Below are 24888 nucleotides of genomic sequence, written 5' to 3'. Positions count from 1 at the left end.
CCCCGAGTACCTACCGAACACCGAGACCACACGGAGTAAAATTGGCAATGCTTTATCAGGATATGACACAAAAAGCAGCATATCATCTGCATAAAGGGCAATCTTGTCCGTCCTGCAACCCATTCGTAATCCAGTGATATCTGACTGCATTCTAATCACACATGCCAATGGCTCTATGGCCAGAGCAAACAGAGTGGGGGACAGAGGGCACCCCTGTCTGGTACCTCTGCCCATAACAAACTGACGAGACACAAAGCCATTTACACAGACTCTAGCTGTAGGGCAAGAGTACAGCAGTCGAACCCACTGAATAAAAACCGGGCCAAACCCGAATTTCAACAGCACCGCCCACAAGTACCTCCACTCCACCGAGTCAAAGGCCCTAGCAGCATCTAAGGACACCACCACCGCCTCCTCATCCGCAGGGTGGGGCAGCTGCAGATGACAAAAAAGCCTACGCAAATTTATAGCGGTAGATTTTCCCGGCATAAACCCAGTTTGGTCAGGATGCACTACCTCACTAATCACCCGGTTCAAACGTGTCGCCAAAATTTTTGCCAAAATCTTAATATCCGTTGTCAGTAACGATATCGGTCTGTATGACTCTGGAAACAAGGGATCCTTTCCCGCTTTAGGGATAAGGACTATAAGGGCTTCAGACATAGACGGAGACACACACCCCTGATCTCTAAAGCTTGTAAATATGTCTTTCAAACGAGGCACAAAGAACCCCAGATGTTTCTTATACAACTCTATGGGTATCCCATCTATGCCCGGAGCCCTGCCATTTGGAAACGAGGCTATCGCAGCTACAATCTCCTCATCAGTAATTGACACATCCAAACTTTCTCTACCATCTGCACTCAGTTCAGGTAAGGAAACATCCGCTAAATACACGTCCAAATCAAAGTCTGAGTACTCAGCTCTTGACGCATAAGCATCCTTAAAATACACATAAAAAACATCACTGATCTCTTCAGTCAAGGTATGCACAACACCCAAAGTATCTGTAACACCCTCCACTACAGCAGCCGCCCCTTCTGACCTAGCTAAATAAGCCAAAAACCTACCACATTTATCCGCTTCAAAATATTGAGTATGCTTAACAAATAACAACTTACGCCTTGATTTATCTAACAAGTAATCCGACCATTCTCTCTGTACCGCCAGCCAAGCCATCCTATCAGAAGCCACATGAGAAGAGAGATACACCTCCTCCAACCGCACAACCTCTTTTTCCAATCTATCACCTTTCAACCTAGACTCTCTTTTGAAACAATTAATACTTCTGATTAAGGAACCTCTTAAAAAAGCCTTAAATGAGTCCCAGACAAGAGGCGGGGCCGCCGTGTCCGCATTAGTAACAAAGTACTCCTCCCATTGGGATTCTAAAGTATTTCCGTCTTGCAATAATGTCAACCAAAAGGGGTTAAGCCTCCAAAATGCTTGACCCCGAGACACAGTAAGCCTAACTGTTAATACCAATGGAGAATGATCTGAAATCCCCCTTGGTAAATATGCAACATCGGAGACAGCCGGCAGTAACTCCTTTGATACAAGTCCTAGATCTATTCGGGAGAAAGCATTATATGAAGTGGAATAACAGGAGAAACAGACCTCTGCCGGATGCCTCAGACGCCACACATCCACCAAACCCATCTCTTCCACCACATCAGCAAATTTTGTTTTTTTGGCATATGTAGTATCCCCCACCTCCCTCCACCTATCAACATTAGAATCCATCACATTATTGAAATCCCCACAGCAAATCACTGGAGTATCAGGAGAAAGAGAAATAAAATCACTGCACTTTTTTAGGACCTCCCCACTATAAGGGGGGGGAACATATACCGACAGTAAGTTTATACGCTTAGAATCAAAAATGCCTCTCACAAAAACATATCTACCTAATGGGTCTGACTCCACCATTTCCAAAATAAAATTTACTTTCTTACGTATAAGGAGAGATACCCCCCTAGAATGACCTGTATGAGTAGCATGGTATGCCCACCCAACCCACGGTTTCTTAAGGGCCATCACTTTACCTCCCACTAAATGAGTTTCAGTTAAACATATAACATCTGCCTCATACTTTTTCAATTGGGATATGACCAAAGACCGTTTAATTTTATCATTTAGACCTCTAACATTCCAAGTCAGGATTTTAATAGACCCCCTATCCATCTTCCCAGTCGCCATAACACAAGGGAATACATATGTGACATTTCCACATAAACGTCAACCCCCTCCAGCCCAGACAGACACCCAGCCACCAGCCAACCACATTAGCATATAACAAAATAGTCAATTTCATCATCCAGAAGTATTTGCATAAAGATAAAGTGCCACACCCGTCACTGCGTTGAAAAAACCTACCCCTCCCTACCCTATTCAAACAACCCCCCTCCCCGTATATCCACCCCCAACTTAGACATACCTGGATCCCCTTATAACTATCCCGCATCCCCTTACACAGCGCACACACCTATCTCCACACACTTATGGAAATACTCGTATGCACCGAAAAAAAAGGAGAGGGAAACCACGACCCTTTAAGCAAGGGAAGCTCCCCAGCCCACAAAATCACCCCTAGTACTCCTCTAACCCTCCATACCAAGACCATCCATTAACACCAACCATAAGATCCAGCAGTTTTAAGTAAAATAACCTTATAACTAACATTATCATAAGCAACCAAATACCTACAATATTAATCACAACATTTCAGTTATATATGAACATGAATCAAGTGATAAACATTACCGGAGTAAGTTTCAAACATTACAACTATCAAAAGCACACATTCCTCAATAGCACCATCTCGGTTCTTGAAGCATAACTCAGACATTTTAACTATCTGAAGCATACAATTTCTAACAGCATCATTTCAGTCCAGGAGATCCATACGTCACCAAAGATATCTTCAATCCGGACGAATACCACTAGGAGCTCTCCTGTCCAACCAATTAGTCGCCTCCGACGGAGATCCAAAGAAATGAGTTATTCCATCTGCAACCACACGCAATCTAGCCGGGAAAAGCATAGCATACGGCAGCTGCATCTCACGAAGGCGATGCTTCACCTGTATAAACTGGGCTCTGCTCTTTTGTACATCCCCCGAAAAGTCAGGAAACACAGCCACTCTTTGGTTTTGGTACAGTAGGGGGCCCTTGGTCCGAGCCAGGCGGAGAATAGCATCCCGATCAAAGATTCAAAAATAAAGATGCTATAGCCATACACTTTTAATAATATTGTGCAAACAGGAGATGTGCTAAAACCTATAGCGAGTGCTAGTTTTTATTACTCAGAATTATACCAATGAAAGGAAATATATAATTTGTTGCTGTGGATTCAGCCCTTTTCTGCTATTTTTTTTTAAATCAGGTAAGACTTTATTGTATTTTTTATCTTTTCTTAACATTCTAAACACTACAACAAAAAAGAAAGCCCATAACAGAAGGCTAAAGCCCCAACTATATCCCACACAGTGATACAGGTATCATAAAATACACATACACAATAGGATCAAAAAATAAAAAATAAAAAAAAAAAGCATTGACATTCAGATTTTCAAGCCAAGGTATGCACACCTTCCACATTTTCAAGATACAGTAAAATAATAATACATTTTTGATAATACAGAGTATAATCGTTGACTTTAATGACATATCACTAAGTGGCTGGATGTCTGCCCCAAGCATTACATTAGGAGAGCTCCACCTCCCTCAATCCTTCCGTGACATATGGGGATATCCTCCATCTGTACCATATTCTCTCGTACTTATCCACTAGGTTCCTGCTAGTGTACATGAATCTTTCATGGCCGACTGTATCATTAACAAGGTCGATCCAGTTATTCAAAGTCGGACCTTCAGGTGCCATCCATTTCCTAGCTATCACCACCTTTGCTAACATGAGTAGTGTGTTAATAAGCAGTCTAATAAGTCTACGGGTTTTCTTGCTCAAGCCTAAGCCAAACATACAGAGTTTTGGAGTCAAGGCCACTACTCCCACCTCCAGTCTTTTAATACAATCCTCCACCTTTCCCCAAAAGGATGAGACCAGCGGACATTCCCAAATCATATGCCAAAAGTCCCCTTTCTCGCTCCTACATCTGGGACACAGAACCCTCTGACCCCCATCAAACTTAGAAAGCCGAAGAGGGGTGAGATATGCTCTGTGTAACAGAAAGAACTGGACCTGGCGAAATTTGATTGATGCAGTGACCTCTTTCGGGCTACATAACACCACATTCCATGCTTTGTCACTAAGACGCCCCAGATCACCCTCCCACCTGCATCGCAGCTCCGGCAAGCCCCCTTCACCCGATCCTTCCATCAATATTGAATACAAAAATGAAATTTGCCGCCTTTGGCCCAACCTTGAGAGTTGCACCCTTAATGAATCCACACTAAAGCTCGGGGCAGCTTCCCGAAACTGCGAGGCCAGAGCATGTCTTAACTGCAAATATCTATAAAAGTAACCCCTAGGTATCTCATATAAACTCTGAAGTTGCTCAAATGAATATAATATTCCACTCTCATACAGTTGTCCAATATGTATTATGTTATAAATTCGCCAAGCTCCAGCTCCCTCCATCCTAATCAATTCTCCAAAATCCAAATTATCCCAAAGTGGAGTGCACGGGTCCAAGTCCAATCCACCCCCAAGCTGGGATGATAGTCGCCAAATTTTCATGGCCTGTACTAACAAAGGGGGGTCCCTCACAGCCTTTCTTCCAGCCAGAAGAAACTGCACACGCATATGACTAGAGCCTGTCTCAGAAACTAAAAAGTCATGCAAATCTACACCCAACCGCGACCGGAACCATACCTCAATATGTGTCAACTGGGAGGCAAAATAATAAAGCCGTAGATTTGGCAAAGCCAGGCCCCCTGATCCTCGGGAACGATATAAGGTGGTAAGCTTAACTCTTGCTCTCTTGCCTGCCCACACCAAAGAGGCCATGAGACGTTCAATGTAGCGAAATATGCTATGGGGGATATATACCGGTGACTGCTGTAAAACATACAAAAACTTTGGTTGAATTATCATTTTGATCAAATTAATTCTACCTGTGACCGACAATGGCAGCTGCTTCCATACCCCAATCCGGCTCTTAAGATAGTCAATCTGAGGCTGAACATTACACTGGATATATTGACCCATATCACTAGAAATCCAGATACCAAGATATTTAAATATCGGGGCCCATTTAAGAGGAGTCTGCAAAACTTGCCCCGTAGGGCAGGTACCCTTAATCGGAGTTACACTGGATTTACTCCAATTAATCAAAAGCCCCGAGTACCTACCGAACACCGAGACCACACGGAGTAAAATTGGCAATGCTTTATCAGGATATGACACAAAAAGCAGCATATCATCTGCATAAAGGGCAATCTTGTCCGTCCTGCAACCCATTCGTAATCCAGTGATATCTGACTGCATTCTAATCACACATGCCAATGGCTCTATGGCCAGAGCAAACAGAGTGGGGGACAGAGGGCACCCCTGTCTGGTACCTCTGCCCATAACAAACTGACGAGACACAAAGCCATTTACACAGACTCTAGCTGTAGGGCAAGAGTACAGCAGTCGAACCCACTGAATAAAAACCGGGCCAAACCCGAATTTCAACAGCACCGCCCACAAGTACCTCCACTCCACCGAGTCAAAGGCCCTAGCAGCATCTAAGGACACCACCACCGCCTCCTCATCCGCAGGGTGGGGCAGCTGCAGATGACAAAAAAGCCTACGCAAATTTATAGCGGTAGATTTTCCCGGCATAAACCCAGTTTGGTCAGGATGCACTACCTCACTAATCACCCGGTTCAAACGTGTCGCCAAAATTTTTGCCAAAATCTTAATATCCGTTGTCAGTAACGATATCGGTCTGTATGACTCTGGAAACAAGGGATCCTTTCCCGCTTTAGGGATAAGGACTATAAGGGCTTCAGACATAGGCGGAGACACACACCCCTGATCTCTAAAGCTTGTAAATATGTCTTTCAAACGAGGCACAAAGAACCCCAGATGTTTCTTATACAACTCTATGGGTATCCCATCTATGCCCGGAGCCCTGCCATTTGGAAACGAGGCTATCGCAGCTACAATCTCCTCATCAGTAATTGACACATCCAAACTTTCTCTACCATCTGCACTCAGTTCAGGTAAGGAAACATCCGCTAAATACACGTCCAAATCAAAGTCTGAGTACTCAGCTCTTGACGCATAAGCATCCTTAAAATACACATAAAAAACATCACTGATCTCTTCAGTCAAGGTATGCACAACACCCAAAGTATCTGTAACACCCTCCACTACAGCAGCCGCCCCTTCTGACCTAGCTAAATAAGCCAAAAACCTACCACATTTATCCGCTTCAAAATATTGAGTATGCTTAACAAATAACAACTTACGCCTTGATTTATCTAACAAGTAATCCGACCATTCTCTCTGTACCGCCAGCCAAGCCATCCTATCAGAAGCCACATGAGAAGAGAGATACACCTCCTCCAACCGCACAACCTCTTTTTCCAATCTATCACCTTTCAACCTAGACTCTCTTTTGAAACAATTAATACTTCTGATTAAGGAACCTCTTAAAAAAGCCTTAAATGAGTCCCAGACAAGAGGCGGGGCCGCCGTGTCCGCATTAGTAACAAAGTACTCCTCCCATTGGGATTCTAAAGTATTTCCGTCTTGCAATAATGTCAACCAAAAGGGGTTAAGCCTCCAAAATGCTTGACCCCGAGACACAGTAAGCCTAACTGTTAATACCAATGGAGAATGATCTGAAATCCCCCTTGGTAAATATGCAACATCGGAGACAGCCGGCAGTAACTCCTTTGATACAAGTCCTAGATCTATTCGGGAGAAAGCATTATATGAAGTGGAATAACAGGAGAAACAGACCTCTGCCGGATGCCTCAGACGCCACACATCCACCAAACCCATCTCTTCCACCACATCAGCAAATTTTGTTTTTTTGGCATATGTAGTATCCCCCACCTCCCTCCACCTATCAACATTAGAATCCATCACATTATTGAAATCCCCACAGCAAATCACTGGAGTATCAGGAGAAAGAGAAATAAAATCACTGCACTTTTTTAGGACCTCCCCACTATAAGGGGGGGGAACATATACCGACAGTAAGTTTATACGCTTAGAATCAAAAATGCCTCTCACAAAAACATATCTACCTAATGGGTCTGACTCCACCATTTCCAAAATAAAATTTACTTTCTTACGTATAAGGAGAGATACCCCCCTAGAATGACCTGTATGAGTAGCATGGTATGCCCACCCAACCCACGGTTTCTTAAGGGCCATCACTTTACCTCCCACTAAATGAGTTTCAGTTAAACATATAACATCTGCCTCATACTTTTTCAATTGGGATATGACCAAAGACCGTTTAATTTTATCATTTAGACCTCTAACATTCCAAGTCAGGATTTTAATAGACCCCCTATCCATCTTCCCAGTCGCCATAACACAAGGGAATACATATGTGACATTTCCACATAAACGTCAACCCCCTCCAGCCCAGACAGACACCCAGCCACCAGCCAACCACATTAGCATATAACAAAATAGTCAATTTCATCATCCAGAAGTATTTGCATAAAGATAAAGTGCCACACCCGTCACTGCGTTGAAAAAACCTACCCCTCCCTACCCTATTCAAACAACCCCCCTCCCCGTATATCCACCCCCAACTTAGACATACCTGGATCCCCTTATAACTATCCCGCATCCCCTTACACAGCGCACACACCTATCTCCACACACTTATGGAAATACTCGTATGCACCGAAAAAAAAGGAGAGGGAAACCACGACCCTTTAAGCAAGGGAAGCTCCCCAGCCCACAAAATCACCCCTAGTACTCCTCTAACCCTCCATACCAAGACCATCCATTAACACCAACCATAAGATCCAGCAGTTTTAAGTAAAATAACCTTATAACTAACATTATCATAAGCAACCAAATACCTACAATATTAATCACAACATTTCAGTTATATATGAACATGAATCAAGTGATAAACATTACCGGAGTAAGTTTCAAACATTACAACTATCAAAAGCACACATTCCTCAATAGCACCATCTCGGTTCTTGAAGCATAACTCAGACATTTTAACTATCTGAAGCATACAATTTCTAACAGCATCATTTCAGTCCAGGAGATCCATACGTCACCAAAGATATCTTCAATCCGGACGAATACCACTAGGAGCTCTCCTGTCCAACCAATTAGTCGCCTCCGACGGAGATCCAAAGAAATGAGTTATTCCATCTGCAACCACACGCAATCTAGCCGGGAAAAGCATAGCATACGGCAGCTGCATCTCACGAAGGCGATGCTTCACCTGTATAAACTGGGCTCTGCTCTTTTGTACATCCCCCGAAAAGTCAGGAAACACAGCCACTCTTTGGTTTTGGTACAGTAGGGGGCCCTTGGTCCGAGCCAGGCGGAGAATAGCATCCCGATCAAAGATTCAAAAATAAAGATGCTATAGCCATACACTTTTAATAATATTGTGCAAACAGGAGATGTGCTAAAACCTATAGCGAGTGCTAGTTTTTATTACTCAGAATTATACCAATGAAAGGAAATATATAATTTGTTGCTGTGGATTCAGCCCTTTTCTGCTATTTTTTTTTAAATCAGGTAAGACTTTATTGTATTTTTTATCTTTTCTTAACATTCTAAACACTACAACAAAAAAGAAAGCCCATAACAGAAGGCTAAAGCCCCAACTATATCCCACACAGTGATACAGGTATCATAAAATACACATACACAATAGGATCAAAAAATAAAAAATAAAAAAAAAAAGCATTGACATTCAGATTTTCAAGCCAAGGTATGCACACCTTCCACATTTTCAAGATACAGTAAAATAATAATACATTTTTGATAATACAGAGTATAATCGTTGACTTTAATGACATATCACTAAGTGGCTGGATGTCTGCCCCAAGCATTACATTAGGAGAGCTCCACCTCCCTCAATCCTTCCGTGACATATGGGGATATCCTCCATCTGTACCATATTCTCTCGTACTTATCCACTAGGTTCCTGCTAGTGTACATGAATCTTTCATGGCCGACTGTATCATTAACAAGGTCGATCCAGTTATTCAAAGTCGGACCTTCAGGTGCCATCCATTTCCTAGCTATCACCACCTTTGCTAACATGAGTAGTGTGTTAATAAGCAGTCTAATAAGTCTACGGGTTTTCTTGCTCAAGCCTAAGCCAAACATACAGAGTTTTGGAGTCAAGGCCACTACTCCCACCTCCAGTCTTTTAATACAATCCTCCACCTTTCCCCAAAAGGATGAGACCAGCGGACATTCCCAAATCATATGCCAAAAGTCCCCTTTCTCGCTCCTACATCTGGGACACAGAACCCTCTGACCCCCATCAAACTTAGAAAGCCGAAGAGGGGTGAGATATGCTCTGTGTAACAGAAAGAACTGGACCTGGCGAAATTTGATTGATGCAGTGACCTCTTTCGGGCTACATAACACCACATTCCATGCTTTGTCACTAAGACGCCCCAGATCACCCTCCCACCTGCATCGCAGCTCCGGCAAGCCCCCTTCACCCGATCCTTCCATCAATATTGAATACAAAAATGAAATTTGCCGCCTTTGGCCCAACCTTGAGAGTTGCACCCTTAATGAATCCACACTAAAGCTCGGGGCAGCTTCCCGAAACTGCGAGGCCAGAGCATGTCTTAACTGCAAATATCTATAAAAGTAACCCCTAGGTATCTCATATAAACTCTGAAGTTGCTCAAATGAATATAATATTCCACTCTCATACAGTTGTCCAATATGTATTATGTTATAAATTCGCCAAGCTCCAGCTCCCTCCATCCTAATCAATTCTCCAAAATCCAAATTATCCCAAAGTGGAGTGCACGGGTCCAAGTCCAATCCACCCCCAAGCTGGGATGATAGTCGCCAAATTTTCATGGCCTGTACTAACAAAGGGGGGTCCCTCACAGCCTTTCTTCCAGCCAGAAGAAACTGCACACGCATATGACTAGAGCCTGTCTCAGAAACTAAAAAGTCATGCAAATCTACACCCAACCGCGACCGGAACCATACCTCAATATGTGTCAACTGGGAGGCAAAATAATAAAGCCGTAGATTTGGCAAAGCCAGGCCCCCTGATCCTCGGGAACGATATAAGGTGGTAAGCTTAACTCTTGCTCTCTTGCCTGCCCACACCAAAGAGGCCATGAGACGTTCAATGTAGCGAAATATGCTATGGGGGATATATACCGGTGACTGCTGTAAAACATACAAAAACTTTGGTTGAATTATCATTTTGATCAAATTAATTCTACCTGTGACCGACAATGGCAGCTGCTTCCATACCCCAATCCGGCTCTTAAGATAGTCAATCTGAGGCTGAACATTACACTGGATATATTGACCCATATCACTAGAAATCCAGATACCAAGATATTTAAATATCGGGGCCCATTTAAGAGGAGTCTGCAAAACTTGCCCCGTAGGGCAGGTACCCTTAATCGGAGTTACACTGGATTTACTCCAATTAATCAAAAGCCCCGAGTACCTACCGAACACCGAGACCACACGGAGTAAAATTGGCAATGCTTTATCAGGATATGACACAAAAAGCAGCATATCATCTGCATAAAGGGCAATCTTGTCCGTCCTGCAACCCATTCGTAATCCAGTGATATCTGACTGCATTCTAATCACACATGCCAATGGCTCTATGGCCAGAGCAAACAGAGTGGGGGACAGAGGGCACCCCTGTCTGGTACCTCTGCCCATAACAAACTGACGAGACACAAAGCCATTTACACAGACTCTAGCTGTAGGGCAAGAGTACAGCAGTCGAACCCACTGAATAAAAACCGGGCCAAACCCGAATTTCAACAGCACCGCCCACAAGTACCTCCACTCCACCGAGTCAAAGGCCCTAGCAGCATCTAAGGACACCACCACCGCCTCCTCATCCGCAGGGTGGGGCAGCTGCAGATGACAAAAAAGCCTACGCAAATTTATAGCGGTAGATTTTCCCGGCATAAACCCAGTTTGGTCAGGATGCACTACCTCACTAATCACCCGGTTCAAACGTGTCGCCAAAATTTTTGCCAAAATCTTAATATCCGTTGTCAGTAACGATATCGGTCTGTATGACTCTGGAAACAAGGGATCCTTTCCCGCTTTAGGGATAAGGACTATAAGGGCTTCAGACATAGACGGAGACACACACCCCTGATCTCTAAAGCTTGTAAATATGTCTTTCAAACGAGGCACAAAGAACCCCAGATGTTTCTTATACAACTCTATGGGTATCCCATCTATGCCCGGAGCCCTGCCATTTGGAAACGAGGCTATCGCAGCTACAATCTCCTCATCAGTAATTGACACATCCAAACTTTCTCTACCATCTGCACTCAGTTCAGGTAAGGAAACATCCGCTAAATACACGTCCAAATCAAAGTCTGAGTACTCAGCTCTTGACGCATAAGCATCCTTAAAATACACATAAAAAACATCACTGATCTCTTCAGTCAAGGTATGCACAACACCCAAAGTATCTGTAACACCCTCCACTACAGCAGCCGCCCCTTCTGACCTAGCTAAATAAGCCAAAAACCTACCACATTTATCCGCTTCAAAATATTGAGTATGCTTAACAAATAACAACTTACGCCTTGATTTATCTAACAAGTAATCCGACCATTCTCTCTGTACCGCCAGCCAAGCCATCCTATCAGAAGCCACATGAGAAGAGAGATACACCTCCTCCAACCGCACAACCTCTTTTTCCAATCTATCACCTTTCAACCTAGACTCTCTTTTGAAACAATTAATACTTCTGATTAAGGAACCTCTTAAAAAAGCCTTAAATGAGTCCCAGACAAGAGGCGGGGCCGCCGTGTCCGCATTAGTAACAAAGTACTCCTCCCATTGGGATTCTAAAGTATTTCCGTCTTGCAATAATGTCAACCAAAAGGGGTTAAGCCTCCAAAATGCTTGACCCCGAGACACAGTAAGCCTAACTGTTAATACCAATGGAGAATGATCTGAAATCCCCCTTGGTAAATATGCAACATCGGAGACAGCCGGCAGTAACTCCTTTGATACAAGTCCTAGATCTATTCGGGAGAAAGCATTATATGAAGTGGAATAACAGGAGAAACAGACCTCTGCCGGATGCCTCAGACGCCACACATCCACCAAACCCATCTCTTCCACCACATCAGCAAATTTTGTTTTTTTGGCATATGTAGTATCCCCCACCTCCCTCCACCTATCAACATTAGAATCCATCACATTATTGAAATCCCCACAGCAAATCACTGGAGTATCAGGAGAAAGAGAAATAAAATCACTGCACTTTTTTAGGACCTCCCCACTATAAGGGGGGGGAACATATACCGACAGTAAGTTTATACGCTCAGAATCAAAAATGCCTCTCACAAAAACATATCTACCTAATGGGTCTGACTCCACCATTTCCAAAATAAAATTTACTTTCTTACGTATAAGGAGAGATACCCCCCTAGAATGACCTGTATGAGTAGCATGGTATGCCCACCCAACCCACGGTTTCTTAAGGGCCATCACTTTACCTCCCACTAAATGAGTTTCAGTTAAACATATAACATCTGCCTCATACTTTTTCAATTGGGATATGACCAAAGACCGTTTAATTTTATCATTTAGACCTCTAACATTCCAAGTCAGGATTTTAATAGACCCCCTATCCATCTTCCCAGTCGCCATAACACAAGGGAATACATATGTGACATTTCCACATAAACGTCAACCCCCTCCAGCCCAGACAGACACCCAGCCACCAGCCAACCACATTAGCATATAACAAAATAGTCAATTTCATCATCCAGAAGTATTTGCATAAAGATAAAGTGCCACACCCGTCACTGCGTTGAAAAAACCTACCCCTCCCTACCCTATTCAAACAACCCCCCTCCCCGTATATCCACCCCCAACTTAGACATACCTGGATCCCCTTATAACTATCCCGCATCCCCTTACACAGCGCACACACCTATCTCCACACACTTATGGAAATACTCGTATGCACCGAAAAAAAAGGAGAGGGAAACCACGACCCTTTAAGCAAGGGAAGCTCCCCAGCCCACAAAATCACCCCTAGTACTCCTCTAACCCTCCATACCAAGACCATCCATTAACACCAACCATAAGATCCAGCAGTTTTAAGTAAAATAACCTTATAACTAACATTATCATAAGCAACCAAATACCTACAATATTAATCACAACATTTCAGTTATATATGAACATGAATCAAGTGATAAACATTACCGGAGTAAGTTTCAAACATTACAACTATCAAAAGCACACATTCCTCAATAGCACCATCTCGGTTCTTGAAGCATAACTCAGACATTTTAACTATCTGAAGCATACAATTTCTAACAGCATCATTTCAGTCCAGGAGATCCATACGTCACCAAAGATATCTTCAATCCGGACGAATACCACTAGGAGCTCTCCTGTCCAACCAATTAGTCGCCTCCGACGGAGATCCAAAGAAATGAGTTATTCCATCTGCAACCACACGCAATCTAGCCGGGAAAAGCATAGCATACGGCAGCTGCATCTCACGAAGGCGATGCTTCACCTGTATAAACTGGGCTCTGCTCTTTTGTACATCCCCCGAAAAGTCAGGAAACACAGCCACTCTTTGGTTTTGGTACAGTAGGGGGCCCTTGGTCCGAGCCAGGCGGAGAATAGCATCCCGATCTTTATAATGTAGCAGTTTAGCAATAAATGTGCGTGGCTGCGCACCAGGAGGTGGCATCTGAGTCGGGATTCGATGCGCCCTCTCCACCGCAAACTGGGCCGTGAACTCCCCTCTGCCAAACAGCTGAATCATCCAATTTTCCAAGAATGTCTCCGGAGCATCACCCCCTGCCTTTTCAGGGAGACCCACCAGCCGAACATTGCTGCGTCTGAGGCGACCCTCCATGTCTGACATTTTTTGTTTAACCGACGCCATCTGAGCTTCCAATCCAGCAACTTTCTGCGGCAAAGGAACTGTAGTATCTTCTAATATGGAGATACGGGCCTCTGTCTCCGACACACGTTCACGAATCTTCTGAAAATCCTGCCTCATCAATGACAAGTCAACCTGTACCTCTCCAATTTTGTCCATTACCTTCTTTTCAGAGGCAGCGATAGCTTTCAGGACTTCTTGAAGAGTAGCATCAACAGGCGTCTCTGCATCCTTAGAAGACTGAGGCACCTGTGGCTCAGATGCAGGAGTTCCCCCCGGTGCTGTAGCAGGATTTGAACGGGCATACTTCTCCAATCTGCCCGCAGCAGTAGTGCTCGCAGAGTGCTTACCCATGCTGATATCAATGGGTATGCCACCAGATGTTGCACGTACCTTTTCTGCTATTTAAACTATTTATTTCAGTGAAAGTTTATTTTTATAAAGTATTATATCTTATAATTAGAGATGTTCGGGCTTGGTAATTTCGCGCGTTCTCAGATCTGAATTAAGGCAAAACGTCATTGTTGCATTGTCGGATCTCGTGGGTTTTGGATTCCATAAGTACCTCCCTCCCCAGGAGATCCAGCGCCATAAAGTAGGACTGTTTAAAGAGTAGTAGAACTGTAGGAGAAGAATATGAAGATATAGAGTATGTTTGGTGTAACATGGTTGAGGCAGGAAATGATGAAGAATTAAGTCAAGTGTAATTGTAAGGGTGTGATTGTAGATGAAGACAGCCTGATCAGACAAGAAAGGGTGGTCATGGGGGAGAGGAGTGAGACAAGAAAGGAGGCGAAAGCTATGGGATCAGTGTCATCCAGGTTGCGCCTGGTGTTTGCACTTTAGGGAAGAAGGAAAGTGAGAGGGGCAGGGTGATTCAAAAAGAGAGAAGAGGAAAGGGAGAAAAATTTGGAGGCAGCTTTGTCAGGGGGGTTTGTCAATGTGGATATTAAAGTCTCCCAAGACGAGGGAGAGAATGCTAGAGGGGAGAAAGTGGAAGAGCTAGTCGACAAAGTGATTCAGGAATTGAGAGACAAAACCAGGGGGCGATAGATAACAGCTCTATGGGGGTGGCCCAATAAGCATGAGATATAAAATTGAAAGTTAGTTTAAAGTAGAGATGCTCAGGCTCAGTTTTCTGAAAATCGAGCCCACCCAAACCTAGGGGATCCGAGTAGGCTCGCGAGCCGGCTCGTTACTTTCGCATGTCCTCGGATCTGAATCGAGGCAAATTGTCATTGTTGCATTGTCGGATCTCGCGGGTTTTGGATTCCATAAGTACCTCCCTCCCCAGGAGATCCAGCGCCATTGCTCACACAGAAACAGGGGTAACAGTGTTCTTGTCACTCTCCAGCTCCAGTGACATTGCTCACACAGAAACAGGGGTAGCAGTGTTCTTGTCACTCTCCATTCTCCAGTGACATTGCTTAGTGCCATTGCTCATACAGAAACGGGAAGCACTGCTCTTGTCACTCTCCAGCTCCAGTGCCATTGCTCATACAGAAACAGGAGGGGTAGCAGTGTTCTTGTCAATTGACAAAAATTAACTGGAAAATGACTGGAAAATAATGTTATTGAGGTTAATAATAATGTAAGAACAAAACAAGAGCCAAATTAGGGATCCAAAACAAAAACAAAAACACAAAGTTAATCCAGATCCAAAACAAAAACACGGGGGTCAGTAAACATCTCTAGTTATAATGTTTTGCATACAAACTGAGGCCAGCTAATACCATGATAGTTATTAAGTTTTATAAAAAATGCTCTTCTGCATCGCAAGTTAAAGTGATTCAAATGCATAACAATTATTTTCAGCTTATTTTCCCATGCAGTTTTTGAACAAGGTGACTTTATGGTGGTACTTTAGTGATCACTGTAATTTCAACATTTTAGTTACACTTAAGATAAATTAAAAGTTATTTTTAAGTGTAACAAAGTGAATAGTATATATAAAAATAAAATTATTCTGGGCGTGAAATGCACTATGAAAATACAACAAAAATGTTAACATTACACACACAAAAGCTAGTTACTAATGTAAAATGATTTGAAAGTTCATGATCTTTGTAAATGAGAAAAAAACAACCCACCACCAAGGCCGTTTTAACACCAATGGGAGGTATCTTTTCACTATGCTTTGTGATGGAAATTGTTTTATTCTCTGCCATTTATTTATCTTACAGCATAAGTTGCTGTTGTATCTTTGTTGATTTTCTATTAAAACCTGCAAGAAACTAAACAATATTCTCAAAATCAGAAATGTTTATTTACTACAATGATTAAAAGCTTATTTTAACAGTCTCGCTCTTATATTTTATATATAACCGTATATAAAATGGCTGCTTTGTTCGCTGAGAAGCTGAGAGTTGGATGATATATCAGCGAACCAGTAATTACTTAACAACAGGCTCTTGATTCAGCTCTTCCTTTCTGAAAATCTGCAGTTATGTAAATTCATAGAATTGTTAAATGAACAAAACTAATCATGCTTTACAACATTGCTGGTATGAAAAATAAATTGGAACAAGGACACTGAAAACATTGTGATGGATAAGGAAATTTTAAGATTTAATTTAAAAGCAGTCAAACCCACATAGGCTATAACTATAACATTTTGTTCTGCGCAAAAAACTGAAGAACAGGTACTGCTGTCCATAGAAACCAAACAGATTATTACACAGAGGTGTAATTACCAGTATGTATTGATGCAAATTGGTGACGATACCTCCTCCTCCAAAAAACCTTTAACTGGCAGCCTAGAGCGAATAGAGAGAGGGCTTTGTGCGTGTGCATAGCGCTTTCACACGAGGGATCCAGCAAAGCCAGACAGGCTCCAGTTGGATTCCAGTGTAAAAGACAAGTAACGCCAGCATTAACCCTTTGTTATATAAGAAAAGGCAGAAAAAGGTGAAGAGCATTGTGGCTCTTCATTGCTTTTTAAAGAGATCCCTATGTCATTTTTTAGTGCAGTTTAGAAAATAAAAACAAACGTCTGATTTTGTACTATAGAAAACACCAATACTTCTTCATTTTATTCATTTACCTGTAGAACTGTTCTCATAAATGTCCCCCAATGTGTTTAAAGCTGAGCTTTTGTTGATTGACATCCCCTCTTTCTTTACACATTGCACTGCCATTACCAAAAGTAGTCGTTACACATTGAACACACTGAGAAAAAAAAAATCTTTGTCATACCCGGGAGATGTGCCAACCATAGAAGGAAAATGCTGCTTATAGAGCATCCCTATCATGTATTCTCTTCCACTAGTTCGGGTATTATCAGAGGCAGTGCAACAAATTAATTTCTCTTGCAATCTTTCTGTCAAAACATTTTTCTTCTCTGGGCTGGTGTCAGAAATATATTGGTTTATAATATAGATATACAGGGTGATTCAAAAAGTCGCAGTACACCCTTTTATTTCAAAAACTCTACAGGAATTGGGCCGATTGGCCGATTTCAAGATGGCGCCCATGTTTGGTACATACCGTAAAAGATAGACCACGTCACCCATACCTTACTGGAGTATTCAGGTTTCCCAATTTCCTGTAGAGTTTTTGAAATAAAAGGGTGTACTGCGACTTTTGAATCACCCTGTATATATATAACTGAAACGAAGGATCTGAGCACGTAGGTGTTAATTACATTTAACTGATCTTTATAGAGAGACACCGATGCAGTACAGAGAATGCTCTGATAAATACAATGTAGTACTTTGCACAAGCAATGGAGGTCAATCTATGTGAGATTCCAGTTTTCGATTGCTGAATGGAGGATAAACAGGATTCATTTACACCCATGCGTACAGTGTATCTAGGGTTAAATTCAACTTCAAGCGAAATACTCAATTCTGTCGGAATTTTGTACATAAATGGCGCAATGTTAGAAACAAGACAAGGAAATGCAGATAGTAACTACGGGCAACAATAGTTTCTATAATTTTACAATGAATAGTTGGTTTCTGTTGTAAAGAAGAAAATATTTTGTTAAAGTGTTTTGCTGAGAAATCACTATAAATACCATTACCTGTTCAATACTTGGCTTCTCGAATGGTGGGCTTTCCAATGATCCTTCCACCACAGGTTTCCCCATTTGTAGAATACACTTTCTTAAAAGCTTCATGTAAGAAAGGATAGAGATAAAAACAAGACACTGTTAATGTTTTCTATCTATGGTTTATTGACATGGCCTAACACTGTCTGCAGATCCACCATGTCTCTAAAGCAGTCTTACACAAAAGTTATTCTAATGTGTTACAACTAAACCCTTCTTAAAGATAGGTTTTTATATAAAAAATAAATCGTAATTTAGACTACTTTATATACTTAGAGGCTAAGGCACAAATCCTTTGGAGCTATAAGTCCTACCCCGTTCACTAACCACACCTTTTACATAGAAGATTTTGATAACATATAATCTGTGCAGGGAGCGAGCTGTCTCTAACTGTCTGCCGCCCATAGGCACAGGTCTATTGTGCCTAATGCTAACTCGGGCCATGCATATGTATTTATATCACTATTCAAAACTTCCCTGAAATGCATGTATTACCTTAAATAGATAGAAATACACTTGTTTGGTATCAGCATCCTCTTCCTTGTGTACACAAGTGAAAAGATATTCCACATCTAGTACAATCCCCAGGAGCCTATTCATTTCCTCTTCTGATACATTCTCTAAATGGGAAACATGTGAAGCTGAAAGAAAGCAAGATTGGAAAAAACTGTTTTTGTCACATTCATGCAGCACAGCGAAGTTATAATAAACAGTATAAAAGCAACTATTTCAAATCATTGTCAGTTTAGCTAAGAGACTGGTGCAATTCTAATGCAAATGCCAGAGCTATACATGCAACTGAAAATTATTATATCAATTCAGTGTAGTGACATAAATTTAGAATTACCTTATGCAATTTAACATATGTCAAAACATAATTAAAATGGTGTTTAGACTAAATGAACAACAAACAAAAACAACTCAAGACGAGCAGTAGATAAATGTTCAAATTCTTCAAATGACCCAGGCATTTCGCCAGGCCCTTCTTCCTGGTTGTAAACAGTCTCAGTAGTCCTCAACACACTATTGAATCTTAGTTACATGACCGATCCAATTGGATATGGATAATAACCATGATCAATCTAATTGGATATAGGTAATTAAGAGAGAGGAAACTACAGGACTGGGATTCCCATCATTTACAGAAGGAGCTGTCATCAGGTCCTCTTTATTTAATTTTACTGCTATACTAATGAGTCCCTTAGCAAACAAAAAATGGTGCTCGCCATGATCGATTCTACTGGAAGCTTGCCCCTCAAATGCACAGCAGCTAATCTGTGCGCTATACAAGGAGATAGCCTGAAAGCAAATGCTCCATGATAACAACCAAACTCACCTTGCAAGTCTAGCTATCAAACTGCACTACATCTGTTCCCTGGGTGGCTTCATCCAGACTGCACATTAGGTTAATTGTGAGGAATAGGAATCATGGAGCTAACTCTATGCCTACAGCTCAACTTGTTTTCCAAGTCAAGCTATCAGACTGCATTATGTTTTCTGCTGTGCTGGTTGCCTTTATACATTGTAGCTCTCTTGTTGTACTGCCTAGAAGAAGCCAGCACAGAAGAGAGCATAGCAAATAAAGAGCATGCTGGACTTAATGCTGGAATTAAAGGGTCACTGAGGAACCCAGTTTATTTTTCACCTTCATAGTTCACAATGCACCATGAAGTAAAGTAATACTATCAATATTATCAGAAGACATAGTAATAGACTCTTTAAACCAATGAATTACAAGTAAGTAAGATCCAATGGGCCCTCATACAAAATAAGAAAACAGCTCTTTAATTTCCTTCGACCAATCTTCATCTGCTCCATCCCTTTAATATCAATAGAATAATTTCATATATTTTTAAATCTCTAAAAGGTCACAGAAATTTAGATATTGTCAAACAACACATTATTATGGCCGAAATGAATAGATCCAGGCATTCAGCAGCTGAGCCATGTGACCAGATAAAGGGCTCAATTAATGCAGTCAGCAGATGACCTTGCAAAAACACAGATTATAATCAACAGCCAAACTTTTAGTAACAATGGTCCAATAGTATACACAAAAACCCTTACAATTCTGGGCAGATGTACAGAACAATGCAATGTTATTTATCTTATAATTATTAATTACACAGAGCAGTTGTAAGATTTACAATAGAAAACCCTGATAACTATATGATTTGTCCAATCTATAATTGACAGTCTTTGCATTCACTTGATTTCCAAAAGCTGTAAAGTTATAGGATCCTAGTTCATAATTATGTTAATCTAAAAACATGATTCCACACATGGGAGTCACACACAGGCAAGGAATACATTTACAATAACCTAGATATCATATCTTTTATCCAAAAATCCATTATCCAGAACATTCTATAAAATAGGAAAGAAAAAAAAGTACATAATTGACGCTGTGCATCATGTACACAGTCAAGATCACCAAGTGCCTCTTCCTACCGTTACTGTGAGTAGTGCTGCTAAACAATTTAATAAGGAGGTCAATGCCAGGGGCATGGTAGGGAAATATATAGGAACATTTTACAATCTACTATTTTTATTTACAACAAGTCATTTCTTCCCCTCTTTTTTTTAAATAAATTTTTATTGATGTTTTTCATTAAAAAAAGCAAGGGGGGGAGGTACAGAAGAAAAAAGGCAAGGATGCAGAGATGAAAGGAGATGCAGCATATACAGTACAAATGAGCACATATTTGTAAAACAATTTCAATGAAAACAACAACAACAAAAAAGAGATAAGGGTGCCCTTTGTAGATATAGGCAGGCAGATTGGTATACATGGTGTCAAGTGCTACAGGGGGAAGGACCAGAGGAACAGTAAGGCGAAGGGGGAAAGGAAAAAAGGGGCATGTTGGTACTGGGGAGATAAAAATGGGGGAGGAGGAGCAGAAGAAGTGTTCTAATAGAGAGGAATGAGTTATCTAAACATTTGTGTAGCACTCTGTATATGGGAGCGGGAAGTCAAGAGGCAAAATATTCACGCCAGGATTCCCAGGTTGCCAGAAATTGGTTAGGCCGATCATTTATGATACTAGTTATATGTTCTAGTTTATAAATCTTCCAAACATTATGAATCAAAGCTGAAATAGTGGGACACTCTGCCTGCTTTCAGTTTTAGGCAACAAAGCATATAGCAGCAGTGAGAATGTGGCTTGGAAATTTCCAGATTAGTCACCAGCAGAAAGACGTGGCAGAAGGAAATAGGAGCGGTGAAATGGGAATTGTAGATGTCTGATCTTGTAAATAAGGTGTAAAATGTATCACCAAAGTGGTATAATTATAGGGCAGCTCCACCAAAAGTGGGACAGGGTGCCCCATTGGCCGCAATCACACCAGAAATCTGTAGTTGTTGGATAAATTGCCTTCAGTCTGGAGGAGTCTAAATACCAGTAAAATAATAGTTTGTACAAATTTTCTTCAACCTGAGTGCAGATTGAAGATTTAGCTACAGATTCCCGAATTATCCTCCACTCATCAATTTCAAGGGTATCAGCCATGTCCTCGTCCCAGTGTAGCTCATGTGGTTTTTTGTCAAGTAAATTGTGGTGCATCAGGAGTGAATAAAAGTGGGTATGAGCCCTCTAGAGGAAGACCTGTTAAGACTGAGATTCTAACAGGGAAGGGCAGCAGGATGTGCGCTCTCGATCTTATTGTTGTAGAGATGTGAGATTTGAAGATAGTAGTAGAAAGCGGAGGGTGGGAGATTTACATTAAATTTTAAATGTCAGTTTATATGTATTAGTCAAAGTGATCCAAATTACAGACAACATTCTTATCTTAAAAACTTGAAGTCCCAAGGATTACAGCTAACAGTTCCCAAACCTGTACTTTACATTTCAAATGATGAAAGAGATGACTGTTACTGTATTTCACAGACAGAATCACACACCGCCTTAAACATTTGAATACAAATGAATAAAAACTACAACTATAGGTGCAGCATTATACTCTTACATCAACAATATGATCATTCATCGCATTCTCTTCTCTTGAAGATGCGCTGGATTACGCCATTTGTAGTGCTCCATCTGCTTGTATTTATAAGACCACTTCCAGAATGTATAACATCCAGTACAAACTTTAAAGGCGAAGTACTACTTTTTGTAACACTTGTTATTTTCATCACTATAACCTAATACATAGTTATGACTATCTTTATATTAGCCAGTCAGTCACTTTTCAGAGCTACAATCTGAGCTCTGGGTGCTGAGAGATGAGGTAGACAGGTACAAAGTACCTGGGCCTCACTTGAGGGTCCATCCACCACCACTACTGATCCAGATTGTGGGTGGGGGGAATGTGACTGAGGACACCAATTGAACAGTTTTGAAGAAAATCAGACCAGGGGAATTTCGCTCCAAAAGAGGGATGGTTAAGACTAAGCAATACTACACACAATAGTCAGATATGATGTATCTAGGAGCCAGGCATTCACTGTAGAAGTTCCAGCAACGTCCTAGAATTTTTAATAAATGAGGTTATTGATAAATATTTGTGTATTGAACACAAACGTGGGGCAGTAGCTGGAGAACAGCACTGCTCTTTCCATTATCTGACATCGGTTTTAAAGTTACATAGTTAGTAAGGGTAAAAAGTGAACATTTATAAATGTCTAATTCTGGTGGTCCAGTTTAAACCTACGGATCACGTAGTACAAAAGGCATCTAATACATTTTTAAATTCTGTTACCTAAATTTGCCATCACCACCTCGTGTGGCCTGTGACTTCCGCTTGCTCCATTATGCTCCCCACATCATAGCACTGCTCATTGCTAAACACAAGATCAACATACTCTTCTTAGAATTTTTTCTGTGCTGCCGTGAGCATTCTGATTGGCTACAGGCTGTCCTATCCCTGTCCACTTCAAAACAGAGGCATGTGGAAATGCAGGAGAAGACGGCTGATAACACAAAGGTGCTTTGACCATAGCCAAATTTACCTTAAAAAGTACTTCCTTACCAAGTGTGTGCGAACAACTACGGCACGGCTCAGTGAGACTGACAACGATCTGTTGAAGATCCATTCGGGGTGGTGTGGGAGGTGGATTCGGGTTCTTCCAGCCATTGCACTTACACGTTTCATCAGCCTGAAATCATTGCAAAATATTTGTTTTTAGTTAACAAACCCAACGCATTACTGGCTAAGGCCTTTTATTTATATATTTTACAAGACAATGAAATAAAACATCAATAATTAGGTCCTATAAAATGGAAAAGCCGTATTAAATTTATAGCATTTTGCGTTTGTATGTATCTACACTAAAGTTGTTTTAACAGAAATTAAAAGGGGACATTTACAAATCAGACATTCCCCATCTTAGGTGGTCAGTTTCGTCTCCTTGAGTAACTTCTGAAAACTTTCACTTTTGGTCCCACAGACATCTCAAAATTTGTCAGTTACAGCAGAAATAGTTTACTGCACTGGGACTCTCACATGTGGTGTTGTTGGCACTAAGACATGGCAAAGAGAGGGCTATTTTCCAGGTTGGTGAACTGTAAAAAGCGACGCTCCAATCAGTCACTCATTATATGACAAATACAGTGATTGATCATTGTCATGGAAGAAAATCCTTTTAACAAGGCTTAAAATAGTGTAGAAAGAAGCGTATATATAGCTTGCTCAATGTTGTCTGTTTGTACTCAAGTTACAGGCCTCAAACCCTTATGTCAAGGCTCATATTTGAAAGTGTCAGTGAAATCAAAACATACCTAGATATGTGGATCACCACATACATGCAATAAAGTACAGGACTTTAATTGTGCATACAAAATAATGAGAGTCAACCACAGTAGCCACATTTCTAACATTGGCTATTGTACTATAACTAGGCATAACACTTATACTGCTAAATAAAAATGCAACTTAAAAAGTTGTCAATGTCAGAATACAAAGATAGTAATATACATTGTCAGAAATAGTGTAGCCTAAACTTTCAAGGTAATTCTTCACATCCAATTTCTCATGTGAATAATTTTGGTCTGCTTATTGTGTTTTGTGGTAGAGAAATTAGTAGATCTTTAACATGACCCAAATTGCCAACATTATGTAGTCTTTAAAGTTTTAACTTAAATATCTTTTGGTCTTTTTTCTTAAAATGTCCCGAAATAGCTATAACTTCTATTCCTTGTTTTTAAAATATAGAAAATTTGAGTTCAAAAGTCAAGTTGAACTCTTATTTTCATTTATTTCCACCACTTCCCCTTACAGCTACTAAGAGATAACTGATATAGTAAGCAGGACTAATACCAATTCAGAACCCTGAAAAAAATCCAAACTTTAATCTCAAGAAGAATAGGTGTATCATGATCGAGCTCATCAGAAGATTGCTTTAAAACAAGACAAGTGCTGTCACCAAAAATATAATACAAATAATTAGGAGACGTCCCTCTTATAAACGTTGTTGTCTCACTCTTATGCAACTAAAGTCTATTGGCCACTGAAACTCAATTAAAACAGAGTTCATAAATCAGTTTTATTTCAGTTCACAATTCTGACGAACCCCTAGCGTAAAAGAATATAAAACTTTAAATATCAAAAGTAGAGTGTGCGAGACCATTCTTCCCATGGGCATTGTTCTAGTTAAGAATTCTAGCAGGGTAAATGACTGAGGCTCAGTGCAAAATCCTCTTTGGTGATAATGCATGCCATGATTTGCACAGGTGCATCTGGATTCCCACAGATGCACATGGATTGAGGATGCAAGATTGCGACACTTGTGAAGGAACAGATGTTTGCACTAACTGATTAAAGGAGTTTGGGAGAGTGAGGGTGT

At 41.2% G+C, this 24888-nt stretch overlaps 1 protein-coding gene across 4 annotated transcripts in view; it reads right to left on the bottom strand.

The window, feature by feature from the left end:
- The window catches only part of KAT2B (lysine acetyltransferase 2B), an 80143-nt gene that overhangs the window by 35006 nt on the left and 20249 nt on the right, over window positions 1-24888 (bottom strand). For all 4 annotated transcript variants that reach the window (XM_075212328.1, XM_075212326.1, XM_075212325.1 and 1 more), the window contains exons 2-4: window positions 23076-23202; window positions 18600-18745; window positions 18078-18167 (exon numbers count right to left, since the gene is read on the bottom strand). In XM_075212328.1, coding sequence (XP_075068429.1) covers window positions 18078-18167; window positions 18600-18745; window positions 23076-23202 — 363 coding nt within the window. The remainder of the gene's footprint in view (window positions 1-18077; window positions 18168-18599; window positions 18746-23075; window positions 23203-24888) is intronic.

The sequence above is a fragment of the Mixophyes fleayi genome, chromosome 5, assembly GCF_038048845.1.
Source record: "Mixophyes fleayi isolate aMixFle1 chromosome 5, aMixFle1.hap1, whole genome shotgun sequence".
NCBI classification, from domain to species: Eukaryota; Metazoa; Chordata; class Amphibia; order Anura; family Limnodynastidae; genus Mixophyes; species Mixophyes fleayi.
Note: the sequence above shows the minus strand (reverse complement) of the source record. Positions and strands in the feature narration are given on the sequence as shown.